We start from the raw sequence: 14,672 nt of genomic DNA on the forward strand, positions 1-14,672 counted from the left end.
AGGCCTCTAGGTGCAGCAACCAATCAGCAGCTACTGAGCATATCTAGATATGCTTTTCAGCAAGTGATATCAAGAGAATGAAGCAAATTAGGGAATAGAAGTAAATTAGAAAGTTGTTTAAAATGACATGCTCTTTCTAAATCATGAAAGAAAAAAATTGGTTTTCATGTCCCTTTAATAGACATCACACTCTTTTGTTATTCGGCATTGCTTATAGGTTTGTATAATATGGGACCTATTTATCAAATGTCTTGCGGACCTGATCCGACAGTGCGGATCAGGTCCGCAAGACATCGCTGAATGCGGAGAGCAATACGCTCTCCGTATTCAGCATTGCACCAGCAGCTCACAAGAGCTGCTGGTGCAACGCCGCCCCCTGCAGACTCGTGGCCAATGGGCCGCCAGCAGGGGGTGTCAATCAACCCGATCGTACTCGATTGGGTTGAATTCCGGCGATTCCTGACCGCTGCTCCATAACTTGTGTTTCTGGCGAGTCTGAAGACTCGCCAGAAACACAGGCCGTCAAGCTCCGTTCGGAGCTTGATAGATAGGCCCCTATGTCTCAATGCCTCGCAATTTAGTATCATATGATACCATGACAACCACATTTACACTGCCACTGTCCAATTGAAGACCTGGTATGCCGCCGGAACCCGGCACAATGACGTCACTTCCGGTTTCGGAGGAGCGCTCTCCCACGGGGACTGGTGGCCGACCGACACTAGAACTTAAATTTTATTGTTTGGTGAGTACACTTGTTTTCTTATTATCTGTCTGATGACGGGGTCACTCCCCGAAAACGTTTACCACACTATGGATTAAATATTTTCTTTAACTTATGGCGAGTGCTCTCTTTGGATTCGTTACGATTCTTTACTTGTGTATATATATATATATGAATGTTCCTGTATTTAAAAATAAACACTTTTTGTTTTTACTTGTGGGATGTAACTGTAAACCAATAGACTTGTGGAAGTTTTCCTGATTATGCCATGTGACAGTTGTGCACAAACAATATAGATATCATTTCAGTATGTTTAGTAAGCAGATTTAACAAGCTTTTTCAACACAAAAAAAAAATCTAATTAATTTAAGATTACTGTTAATTTAATATTGACTTGACCAGTTGCATGTGGTTATGGAGAAATTCGCTTAGATTTTAAAAATATATATTTGTCGTCTTTCGTAAAAACATGTTATTAAAGTTTGTGTCGCTAAAAACATTCTCATAGCTTTACACTGCTGTTGGATGGTTAGATGTTTTGCATTCCTGAAAAGTAGTATTTCTGTCAATGGAAGCAGAGCTTTTTAGCCTTCTTAAGCAGTGGTCAGGCTGATTCTTTGCGGTTATGAAGAAGAGAGTGTTGATCATGCTGTTGCTGATGGCAATGCACTCTACTATGTAGTAAAGCGCTATGGCATGCTTCTCCCTTAGCAGTACACTCGGGAAGAAATCCCTCACAATGGTATAGCTGTAAAACGGGGTCCAGCAGACAATATACGAAAAGAGCACAGCTACCAACACTAACACGGTTTTCCTCCTGGCCTTCAAGCGGCCTCTCAGCTGTTCTGTCTGGACACCTGGCAAGTTCTTGAACCAAAGTTCATGACAGATTTGAACATAGCACAGACTCATAAATACTATCGGTAACACAAACTGTGCGATCAGCAGGAAGAGCGCGTACGATTTGTAGAAGATGGCTTTATCAGCAGTCCAGATCTGGCCACAGAACACCTTCCTTGCGGGTTGCAGAGGAGTATCAAATACAGTTTCAGTAGCAAAGTAAGCAACGGGAACAGCAATAAAAGTAGATGAAAGCCAGATCAATAGTAGTATTCCGTAAGCCGCCTGTGGGTTCATGCGCGGTTTCAGGGGGTGTATGATTACAAGGTATCTTTTTCAACAGGAAAAAAAAGAAAGTGAGTTTCAGTTAGTATTTACATTTATTTTGTAAGGAAATTGATAAACAGCAAAATAGTAATTAAAACACTTAACCCCTTCGCTACCAGGAATTTCAGAGAAGAACTTCCTCAAAATGTAGCATTTTTGCGATCACTCCATTTAAACTGAAAAGAGCCTTTTTTTATTTATCTGTCAAAACTATATATATACATATGGTATTGATCTAGGTCCATTTTGGTATATTTAATGCAATCATTTCACCACAAATAAATGCAATAAAATAAAAAAAAATTGTTAACTTTTTCATAAACTTTGGGTTTCTCACTGAAATTATTTATAATTATTTACAAACAGTTTGTGCAATCATGGTACAAATGGTTGTAAAAGCTTCTCTGGGACCCCCTTTATTCAGAAATAGCAGACATATATAGCTTTGCCAATATTTTTTGTTAATTAGAAGGCCCCTATTTGCAGCTGCGCACCACACCTATTATTCCCAACAGTGAAGGGGTTAATCATGTAGCATATAAGGTTATTTTAGCTGTAGTGTAGAGATTACCCTCCCACCTGAAACCTCCCACCCCCTGATCCTTCCTAAACAGGTCACTTCCATCCCTCACCCACCACTGGTCACCGCCATCTTAGGTACTGACAGACAGTCTACCAGTATGCAGTTTAGTTTTTATTATTATTATTATTTATATATATATATTTCTCTGCAGTGTAGTCATCCTCCTCAACCCCCCATCTCCCTGATCCCCCACCTCAAATGGTTCTCTAACCCTTACACCTCCTACTAATGGCGGCCATCTTTAGTACTGGCAGCTGTCTGCCAGTACCTTGTACATATATATATATGTGTGTTTTTTTGTTTTGTTTTTTCTCTAGTTTAGTGGTCCTCACACCTCTCCCCTCCAGCGATGGCTACTTAGGGCCCCCCACTTTCCCATTAAAACTTTTTTTCTGTAGTGTAGCTTCCCATCTTTTCCTCTCCCTCAAAGCATTTTTCTGTAGTGTAGGGCACCCCCCTCCCCCCCTCTGCCTCTGTGCCACCCACCCGCTTCCCGCCTTTCCTCTCACACCTCCCGCTGGCACAAAAAGCTGATTGTTACAGACGGTGACACTCACACAGTGTCTTCATATGGAACCAGACCACCGATCGTGCTGTACTGATCATATATACGTTATGCAGAACGATGAGCTTCATACCGCATGACGTATATATATATATATATATATATATATATATATATATATCCTATTGGGTAAAGGGGTTAATATTGGTTAATAATTTAAAAACTACTACTTGCAAAGTTAAAAAATGTGATGGTAAAGATTATTTACTGTTATCAAATTTACTTTGATCTTAAGGTATTCTTTGTTGAAGAGCATACCTAGGTAACTTGCATGGTCTGGTGCACAAGATGGCAGCAGAGTTTGCACATTATTAAAAGCAGTCTTGCAAAACTGCTACCTTATAGTGCTCCAGATATGTGCATGCTCCCAAGCCTACCTACCTGCTTTTCAACAAAGGAAACAATAATTTTTTCTAAATAGTATGTTCTATCATAGGGGTTGTTTTTTGAAGCAGGCAATGCTGCTTATTCCCTGCCAGAAATGTAAGTTAAGACGCATTAAAGAATTAAAATATTTTCATTCTTTATTTTTGTGCTCCACCAAGGAAACTATTTAAGACCCAGGCATGTTATGGTCTAGAGTTAAACATGCACCAGGTAGCATTTTTTCTTCTCTGTTTTACCCAGGGTGGTATTTAGGCTACATGCTGCCCTATGCCCAAACTACAGTGCTGTGTCTCCCTATTTTGATATCCAATTGTTTTTGACCCGGTTCTTGGTCTCTCTGACTGGTTGAATGCTACCTCAAATTTTCCCAATAGGAATTGTGTGCTAAAATGAGGAAGTATATTTTATGGAAAATGTAGCTGTCTGTGAGCACTGTTTCCTATAAAAACAAAATTTATGCTTACCTGATACATTTATTTCTCTTGTGGTGTATCCAGTCCACGGATTCATCCATTACTTGTGGGACACTCTCCCTCCCAACAGGAAGCCGCAAGAGGACACCCACAGCAGATCTGTCTACACAGCTCCTCCCCAACTGCCACCCCCAGTCATTCGACCGAAGACAAGCAAGAAAAAGGAAAAACTATAGGGTGCAGTGATGACTGTAGTTTAAAAATAAAAAACACCTGCCTTAAAATGACAGGGCGGGCCGTGGACTGGATACACCACAAGAGAAATAAAATTTCTCTTGTAAGGTGTATCCAGTCCACGGATCATCCATTACTTGTGGGATATTCTCCTTCCCAACAGGAAGTTGCAAGAGGACACCCACAGCAGAGCTGCTATATAGCTCCTCCCCTAACTGCCATATCCAGCCATTCTCTTGCAACTCTCAACAAAGATGGAGGTAGTAAGAGGAAAGTGGTAAAATATAGTTAGTTTTTTCTTCAATCAAAAGTTTGTTATTTTCAAATAGTACCGGAGTTGTACTATTTTATCTCAGGCAGTATTTAGAAGAAGAATCTGCCTGCGTTTTTCTATGATCTTAGCAGCTTGTAACTAAGATCCAATGCTGTTCTCACATATGTTTGAGGAGTGAGGTAACTTCAGAGGGAGAATGACGTGCAGGTTATCCTGCTATTGAGGTATGTGCAGTTTTAAGTTTTTCTAGGGACTAGAAAATGCTGCTGGTACCTGATTAATGTAAGTTAAGCCTAAAAACAGTGATTTAATAGCGACTTGTATCAGGCTTACTACCAGAGATAGATACTCTGATAATATGACAATATAAAACGTTTGCTGGCATGTTTAATCGTTTTTATATATGCTTTGGTGATAAAACTTATTGGGGCCTAGTTTTTTCCACATGGCTGGCTTGATTTTTGCCTAGAAACAGTTTCCTGAGGCTTTCCACTGTTGTAGTATGAGTGGGAGGGGCCTATTTTAGCGCTTTTTTGCGCAGTTAAAATTACAGACAGAGACTTTCAGCTCCCCTCAGCAGTCCCCTGCATGCTATAGGACATCTCTGAAGGGCTCTAAAGGCTTCAAAAGTCATTTATTGAGGTAGGTAGGGCCACAGCTGAGCTGTGGCAGTTGTGACTGTTTAAAAAACGTTTATTTAATTTTTTTGATCCGTTTTTTGCATTAAGGGGTTAATCATCCATTTGCAAGTGGGTGCAATGCTCTGCTAACCTATTACATACACTGTACAAATTTTGTTTGATTTACTGCATTTTTTCACTGTTTTTCAAATTTTGACAAAATTTGTTTCTCTTAAAGGCACAGTACCGTTTTTTATATTTGCTTGTTAACTTGATTTAAAGTGTTTTCCAAGCTTGCTAGTCTCATTGCTAGTCTGTACAAACATGTCTGACATACAGGAAACTCCTTGTTCATTATGTTTAAAAGCCACGGTGGAACCCCATATGAGAATGTGTACTAAATGTATTGATTTCACTTTAAACAATAAAGATCAGCTTTTGTCTTTAAAAAATGTATCACCAGAGGATTCTGACGAGGGGGAAGTTATGCCGACTAACTCTCCCCACGTGTCAGACCCTTTGACTCCCTCTCAAGGGACTCACGCTCAAATGGCGCCAAGTACATCAAGGACGCCCATAGCGATTACTTTACAAGACATGGCGGCAGTCATGGATAATACACTGTCAGCGGTATTAACCAGACTGCCTGAATTTAGAGGAAAGCGTGATAGCTCTGGTGTTAGGCGTAATACAGAGCATACAGACGCTTTAAGAGCCATGTCTGATACTGCCTCACAATATGCAGAAGCTGAGGAAGGAGAGCTTCAGTCTGTGGGTGATATCTCTGACTCAGGGAAACCTGATTCTGATATTTCTACTTTTAAATTTAAGCTTGAGAACCTCCGTGTTTTGCTTAGGGAGGTTTTAGCTGCTCTGAATGACTGTGACACAATTGCAGTGCCAGAGAAATTGTGTAGACTGGATAAATACTTTGCAGTGCCGGTGTGTACTGAGGTTTTTCCAATACCTAAAAGGTTTACAGAAATTATTAATAAAGAGTGGGATAGACCCGGTGTGTCGTTTTCCCCCCCTCCTATTTTTAGAAAAATGTTTCCCATAGACGCCACCACACGGGACTTATGTCAGATGGTCCCTAAGGTGGATGGAGCAGTTTCTACTTTAGCAAAGCGTACTACTATCCCTGTCAAGGACAGTTGTGCTTTTTCAGATCCTATGGATAAAAAATTTGAGGGTTACCTTAAGAAAATGTTTATTCAACAAGGTTTTATCCTGCAGCCCCTTGCATGCATTGCTCCTGTCACTGCTGCTGCGGCGTTCTGGTTTGAGTCTCTGGAAGAGGCTTTACAGACAACGACTCCATTGGAGGACATACTTAACAAGCTTAGAGCACTTAAGCTAGCTAATTCTTTTGTTTCTGATGCCATTGTTCATTTGACTAAACTAACGGCTAAGAATTCTGGATTTGCCATCCAGGCGCGTAGGGCGCTATGGCTTAAATCTTGGTCAGCTGACGTGACTTCAAAGTCTAAACTACTTAACATTCCCTTCAAGGGGCAGACCCTATTCGGGCCTTGTTTGAAGGAAATTATTGCTGACATTACTGGAGGTAAAGGTCATGCCCTTCCTCAGGACAGGTCCAAATCAAGGGCCAAGCAGTCTAATTTTCGTGCCTTTCGAAACTTCAAGGCAAGTGCAGCATCAACTTCCTCTGCTACAAAACAAGAGGGAACTTTTGCTCAGTCCAAGACGGCCTGGAAACCTAACCAGTCCTGGAACAAAGGCAAGCAGGCCAAAAAGCCTGCTGCTGCCTCTAAGACAGCATGAAGGAATGGCCCCCTATCTGGTAACGGATCTAGTAGGGGGCAGACTTTCTCTCTTCGCCCAGGCGTGGGCAAGAGATGTTCAGGATCCCTGGGCGTTGGAGAATATATCTCAGGGGTATCTTCTGGACTTCAAGGCTTCTCCTCCACAAGGGAGATTTCACCTTTCACGATTATCTGTCAACCAGATAAAGAAAGAGGCATTCTTACACTGTGTGCAAGACCTCCTAGTTATGGGAGTGATCCATTCAGTTCCAAAGGAGGAACAGGGACAGGGATTTTACTCAAATCTGTTTGTGGTTCCCAAAAAAGAGGGAACCTTCAGACCAATCTTGGATCTAAAGATCTTAAACAAATTCCTCAGAGTTCCATCATTCAAAATGGAAACTATTCGGACCATCCTACCTATGATCCAGGAATGTCAATATATGACTACGGTGGACCTAAAGGATGCTTACCTTCACATTCCGATACACAAAGTTCATCATCAGTTCCTAAGGTTTGCCTTTCTGGACAGGCATTACCAGTTTGTGGCTCTTCCCTTCGGGTTAGCTACAGCCCCAAGAATTTTTACAAAGGTTCTGGGGTCGCTTCTGGCGGTCCTAAGGCCGCAGGGCATAGCAGTGGCCCCTTATCTAGACGACATCCTGATACAGGCGTCAAATTTCCAAATTGCCAAGTCCCATACGGACATAGTTCTGGCATTTCTGAGGTCACACGGGTGGAAAGTGAACGAGGAAAAGAGTTCTCTGTCCCCACTCACAAGAGTCTCCTTCCTAGGGACTCTGATAGATTCTGTAGAAATGAAAATTTACCTGACGGAGTCCAGGTTATCAAAATTTCTAAATTCTTGCCGTGTTCTCCATTCTATTCCGCGCCCTTCGGTGGCTCAGTGCATGGAGGTAATCGGCTTAATGGTAGCGGCAATGGACATAGTTCTCAGACCGCTGCAACTATGCTTGCTCAGTCAGTGGAATGGGGATTACACAGATTTGTCCCCTCTACTAAATCTGGATCAAGAGACCAGAGATTCTCTTCTCTGGTGGCTATCTCGGGTCCATCTGTCCAAAGGTATGACCTTTTCGCAGGCCAGATTGGACAATTGTAACGACAGATGCCAGCCTTCTAGGTTGGGGTGCAGTCTGGAACTCCCTGAAGGCTCAGGGATCGTGGACTCAGGAGGAGAAACTCCTCCCAATAAATATTCTGGAATTGAGGGCAATATTCAATGCTCTTCAGGCTTGGCCTCAGTTAACAACCCTGAGGTTCATCAGATTTCAGTCAGACAACATCACGACTGTGGCTTACATCAACCATCAAGGGGGAACAAGGAGTTCCTTAGCGATGTTAGAAGTCTCCAAAATAATTCGCTGGGCAGAGAAACACTCTTGCTACCTATCAGCGATCCATATCCCAGGTGTAGAGAACTGGGAGGCGGATTTTCTAAGTCGTCAGACTTTTCATCCGGGGGAGTGGGAACTCCATCCGGAGGTGTTTGCTCAATTGATTCATCGTTGGGGCAAACCAGAACTGGATCTCATGGCGTCTTGCCAGAACGCCAAGCTTCCTTATTACGGATCCAGGTCCAGGGACCCGGAAGCGGCGGTGATAGATGCTCTAGCAGCGCCTTGGTCTTTCAACCTGTCTTACGTAAATTTATAATAAATTTATCAGGTAAGCATAAATTGTGTTTTATCAGGTAAGCATAAATTTTGTTTTCTCTTGTAAGGTGTATCCAGTCCACCGATTCATCCATTACTTGTGGGATACCAATACCAAAGCTATAGGACATGAATGAAGGGAGGGACAAGGCAGGCGCTTAAACGGAAGGCACCACTGCCTGTAAGACCTTTCTCCCAAAAATAGCCTCCGAAGAAGCAAAAGTATCAAATTTGTAGAATTTAGAAAAAGTATGAAGCGAAGACGCCGCCTTACAAACCTGTTCAACAGAAGCCTCATTCTTAAAAGCCCATGTGGAAGCTAGCGCTCTAGTAGAATGAGCTGTAATTCTTTCAGGAGGCTGCTGGCCAGCAGTCTCATAAGCTAAGCGGATTATACTTAGCCAAAAAGAAAGAGAAGTTGCCGAAGCCTTTTGGCCTCTCCTCTGTCCAGAGTAGACCACAAACAAAGCAGATGTTTGACGAAAATCCTTAGTAGCTTGTAAATAAATTTTTAAAGCACGAACCACATCAAGATTGTGTAATAGACTTTCCTTCTTTGAAGAAGCATTAGGACATAGTGAAGGAACAACAATTTCCTGATTGATATTTTTATTAGATACCACCTTAGAAAGAAAACCAGGTTTGGTACGTAACACTATCTTATCTGCATGGAAAATGAGATAAGGGGAATCACATTGTAAAGCAGATAACTCTGAAACTCTTCAAGCCGAGGAGATAACTACTAAAAACAGAACTTTCCAGGATAAAAGTTTAATATCTATGGAATGCAAAGGTTCAAACGGAACCCCTTGCAGAACCTTAAGAACTAAATTTAAACTCCATGGCGTAGCAACAGGTTTAAACACAGGCTTGATTCTAACTAAAGCCTGACAAAACGCTTGCACATCTGGAGTATCAGCCAGACGCTTGGGCAAAAGAATAGACAGAGCAGAAATCTGTCCCTTTAAGGAACTAGCTGACAATCCCTTCTCCAATCCTTCTTGGAGAAAAGATAATATCCTAGGAATCCTGACCTTACTCCATGAGTAACCTTTGGATTCACACCAATGAAGATATCTACACCATATCTTATGATAGATTTTCCTGGTGACCGGCTTACGAGCCTGAATTAAGGTATCAATGACCGACTCAGAGAATCCATGCTTTGATAAAATCAAGCGTTCAATCTCCAAGCAGTCAGACGCAGAGAAATTAGATTTGGATGGTTGAAAGGACCCTGAAGTAGAAGGTCCTGCCTCAGTGGCAGAGTCCATTGTGGAAGGGATGACATGTCCACCAGATCTGCATACCAAGTCCTGCATGGCCACGCAGGTGCTATCAAAATCACCGAAGCTCTCTCCTGCTTGATCTTGGCAATCAGACGAGGGAGCAGAGGAAACGGTGGAAACACATAAGCCAGGTTGATGGACCAAGGCGCTGCTAGAGCATCTATCAGCGCTGCCTTGGGATCCCTGGACCTGGATCCGTAATAAGGATGCTTGGCGTTCTGACGAGACGCGATGAGATCCAGTTCTGGTTTGCCCCAAAGTTGAATCAACTGTGCTGATAGATGGCAAGAGTGAACCTCTGCCCATAGAATTATTTTTGAAACTTCCAACATTGCTAGGGAACTCCTTGTTCCCCCTTGATGGTTGATGTAGGCTACAGTCGTGATATTGTCCGACTGAAATCTGATGAACTTGACCGCAGCAAGCTGAGGCCAAGCCTGAAGAGCATTGAATATCGCTCTTAATTCCAGAATGTTTATCGGAAGGAGTACCTCCTCCTGAGTCCATGAGCCCTGAGCCTTCAGGGAGTTCCAGACTGCACCCCAGCCCAGAAGGCTGGCATCTGTCGTTACTATTGTCCAATCTGGCCTGCGGAAGGTCATACCCTTGGACAGATGGACCCGAGATAGCCACCAGAGAAGAGAATCCCTGGTCTCTTGATCCAGATTTAATAGAGGGGACAAATCTGTGTAATCCCCATTCCACTGACTGAGCATGCAAAGTTGCAGCGGTCTGAGATGTAGGCGGGCAAACGGCACTATGTCCATTGCCGCTACCATTAAGCCGATTACTTCCATACACTGAGCCACTGAAGGGCGAGAAGTAGATTAAAGAACACGGCAGGAATTTAGAAGTTTTGACAACCTGGCCTCTGTCAGGTAAATCTTCATTTCTACAGAATCTATCAGAGTTCCCAGGAAGGAAACTCTTGTGAGAGGGGATAGAGAACTCTTTTCTTCATTCACTTTCCACCCATGAGACCTCAGGAATGCCAGAACAATGTCCGTATGGGACCTGGCGATTTGAAAATTCGACGCCTGTATCAGAATGTCGTCTAGGTAAGGGGCTACTGCTATACCCCGCGGCCTTAGAACTGCTAGGAGTGACCCTAGAACCTTTGTAAAGATTCTTGGTGCCGTAGCTAACCCAAAGGGAAGAGCCACAAACTGGTAATGCCTGTCTAGGAAGGCGAACCTGAGAAACCGATGATGATCTCTGTGTATCGGAATGTGAAGATAAGCATCCTTTAAGTCCACGGTAGTCATATATTGACCCTCCTGGATCATAGATTCATAGGTAGGATGGTTCAAATAGTCTCCATCTTGAAGGATGGGACCCTGAGAAATTTGTTTAGGATCTTGAGATCTAAGATTGGTCTGAAGGTTCCCTCTTTCTTGGGAACTACAAACAGATTTGAATAGAAGCCTTTCCCCTGTTCCTCCTTTGGAACTGGGTGGATCACTCCCATAACTAGGAGGTCTTGAACACAATGTAAGAATGCCTCTTTCTTTATCTGGTTTGCAGATAATTGTGAGAGATGAAATCTCCCTTTTGGGGAAGAAGTTTTGAAGTCCAGAAGATATCCCTGGGACACAATTTCTAACGCCCAGGGATCCTGAACATCTCTTGCCCAAGCCTGGGCGAAGAGAGAAAGTCTGCCCCCTACTAGATCCATTTCCGGATCGGGGGCTGATCCTTCATGCTGTCTTAGAGGCAGCAGCAGGTTTTTTTGGTCTGCTTTCCTTTGTTCCAGGTCTGGTTAGGTCTCCAGACCGGCTTGGACTGGGCAAAATTTTCCTCTTGTTTTGCATTAGAGGAAGTTGAAGCTGTGCCACTCTTGAAGTTTCGAAAGGAACGAAAATTAGTCTGTTTGGTCCTTAATTTGTTGGACCTATCCTGAGGAAGGACGTGACCTTTTCCTCCAGTAATATCAGAAATGATCTCCTTCAGTCCAGGCCTGAATAGGGTCTGCCCCTTGAAGGGAATGTTGAGAAGCTTAGACTTTGAAGTAACGTCAGCTGACCAGGATTTAAGCCATAGCGCCCTACGCGCCTGAATAGCAAAACCTGAGTTTTTAGCCGTTAGTTTGGTTAAATGAACAACGGCGTCAGAAACAAATGAATTTGCTATCTTAAGAGCTTTAAGCTTGTCAAGGATATCATCCAACAGGGTTTCTACCTGTAGAGCCTCTTCTAGAGACTCAAACCAGAAAGCCGCAGCAACAGTGACTGGGGCAATGCATGCAAGAGGCTGGAGAATAAAACTTTGTTGAATAAAAAATTTCTTAAGGTAACCCTCTAATTTTTTGTCCATTGGATCTAGAAAAGCACAACTGTCCTCAACCGGGATAGTTGTACGCTTCGCTAGGGTAGAGACTGCTCCCTCCACCTTAGGGACCATCTGCCACAAGTCCCGTGTAGCGGCATCTATAGGGAACATCCCGGAGGGGGAGAGAACGGTACACCTGGTCTATCCCATTCCTTAGTAATAATTTCTGAAAACCTCTTAGGGATTGGAAAAACATCAGTGTAAACAGGCACTGCATAGTATTTATCCAACTTACACAATTTCTCTGGGACTACAATGGCGTCACAGTCATCCAGAGTTGCTAAAACCTCCCTGAACAACACGCGGAGGTGTTCAAGCTTAAATTTAAATGTAGACATATCAGAATCAGGTTGAAGTGTCTTCCCTGAATCAGAAAAATCACCCACAGATAGAAGCTCTCCTGCTTCGGCTTCTGCACATTGTGAGGGTATATCAGACATAGCTACTAAAGCGTCAGAGAGCTCTGTATTTGTTCTAGCCCCAGAGCTGTCTCGCTTTCCTTGTAACCCTGGCAGTTTGGACAATACCTCTGTAAGGGTATGATTCATAAGTGCCGCCATGTCTTGTAAAGTATACGCAATGGGCACGCTAGATGTACTTGGCGTCCCCTGAGCGGAAGTTATAGGTTCTGACACATGGGGAGAGTTAGTCGGCATAACTTCCCCCTTGTCAATTTCCTCAATTTAAAATCTTTTAAAGCCAGAATATGGTCTTTAAAATTTATAGTAAGATCAGTGCATTTGGTACACATTCTAAGAGGGGGTTCCACAATGGCTTCTAAACATAATGAACAAGGAGTTTCCTCTATGTCAGACATGTTTAACAGACTAGTAATGAGACCAGCAAGCTTGGAAAACACTTTAATAAATGTGAAAAAGCAGAATATAGAAAACGGTACTGTGCCTTTAAGGAAAAAAACGAACACATAAACTGCAAATACAGTGAAAAAAAGCAGTAAACTCTACGAAATTTTTACAGTGTGTATAATAGACTAAAGTAGCATTGCACTTACTTGCAAATGGATGATTAACCCCTCAGGTTCAAAAACGAATTAGAAAAACGGTAAAACCGTTATAAACAGTCACAAGCAAACTGCCACAGCTCTACTGTGGCTCCTACCTGCCCATAAAACGACTTTTGTAGGCACAAAAACCCTTTACAGAGGTCCTATATTTCAGGGGACTCCTTCAGGGAAGCTGGATGTCTCAGACTGTAAAAACAACTGCGCAATTAGAGCGCGAAAATAGGCCCCTCCCACCATGCACTCAAAGTGAAAGGGCCATAAATAACTATTCCTAGGAGAAATCTAGTCAATCATGTGGAAAACTAGGCCCCAAATAAAGATTTATCACCCTCAGTAAAAAACGTTTTTTATATATCATGCAAACGTTTTACATACTAAGTAATAAGAGCAAGTAACATGAATATTACCCTTTACTGCAAGCATGATCCCAGTCGTTTGTTAAATCACTGTAATCAGGCTTACCTTAAATATATCAGGCACTGTCAGCATTTTCTAGACCTTATCATCTCTCTAGAAAAAAAATATACTGAACATACCTCAGGCAGATAATTCTGCAGGCCGTTCCCCCAGCTGAAGTTTTCCCATACTCTTCAGTTATGTGTGAGAACAGCAGTGGACCTTAGTTACAATCTGCTAAGATCATCAAAAACCTCAGGCAGAACTCTTCTTCTAATTTCTGCCTGAGGTAAAAACAGTACAATGCCGGTACCGTTTAAAAATAACAAACTTTTGATTGAAGATAAACTACACTAAATCACCACATATCTCTTGATACTTCCTTTCCTGTTGAGAGCTGCAAGAGAATGACTGGGGGTGGCAGTTGGGGGAGGAGCTGTGTAGACAGCTCTGCTGTGGGTGTCCTCTTGCGGCTTCCTGTTGGGATGGAGAGTGTCCCACAAGTAATGGATGAATCCGTGGACTGGATACACCTTACAAGAAACAACTTTTAGCTTTATGCTAAGCTCCGTCTAACACTCACCTGTCTATTGCGATAGCCAGGAGAGCATTGGTGGAGACATACAGCGACATCATCCTTAAATAGCTGACGGAAGAACAGAGCATGCGGCCAAAAGCCCAAGACTGCCGACGTATCACATAATAATCCATCTCAAAAGGGCAGCAGATGATTGCCACAAGTAGGTCGGACACTGCTAAGTTGGCAATTAGAATATTGGTGACGCTACGTAACTTCTTGTGTATGGCCAAGGTCAGGATGAAGAGGACATTCCCTACGCCACACACCAGCATGACACAAGCCAGAGTAACACCGATGAACAGCCGAGCCATGAAAATAACATTGTCCGCAGCACCCTCTTCAAATGGAAAATAGCTGTACTCCCAGGTTTGGTTCCACGATTCTGTTGTGCCAGAGTAGCCTGGAGGTTGTAGCCATTCACCCATCTCCATGTCCTAATATGAGAATTATATAGGACGTTAAGATGTAAACATGTACCAAAAACTACCATAAACAACAGGGCAAAATAGTTATCAATCGCTGATTATTATTATTATCTGTTATTTGTAGAGCGCCAACAGATTCCGCAGCGCTAGTACATCTGAATTCAGTTTATATGTTGTACGCTCTATATAAAATGGTTATGAATCGCTGATCATCTGAATTC

General features: G+C 42.7%; 1 protein-coding gene across 1 annotated transcript; it reads right to left on the minus strand.

Moving 5' to 3' along the window:
• Positions 1–1,089: 1,089 nt before the first annotated feature.
• Positions 1,090–14,456, minus strand: LOC128635722 (prokineticin receptor 2-like). The gene is made up of 2 exons (XM_053688843.1): positions 14,030–14,456; positions 1,090–1,895 (listed from the first exon to the last, which is right to left on the minus strand). Exons 1-2 carry the CDS (start codon positions 14,449–14,451, stop codon positions 1,235–1,237), a joined length of 1,083 nt encoding a protein of 360 aa, XP_053544818.1. The 5' UTR covers positions 14,452–14,456; the 3' UTR covers positions 1,090–1,234.
• Between the last annotated feature and the right edge of the window lie 216 nt (positions 14,457–14,672).

The sequence above is a fragment of the Bombina bombina genome, chromosome 7, assembly GCF_027579735.1.
Source record: "Bombina bombina isolate aBomBom1 chromosome 7, aBomBom1.pri, whole genome shotgun sequence".
In the NCBI taxonomy this organism is placed as follows: Eukaryota; Metazoa; Chordata; class Amphibia; order Anura; family Bombinatoridae; genus Bombina; species Bombina bombina.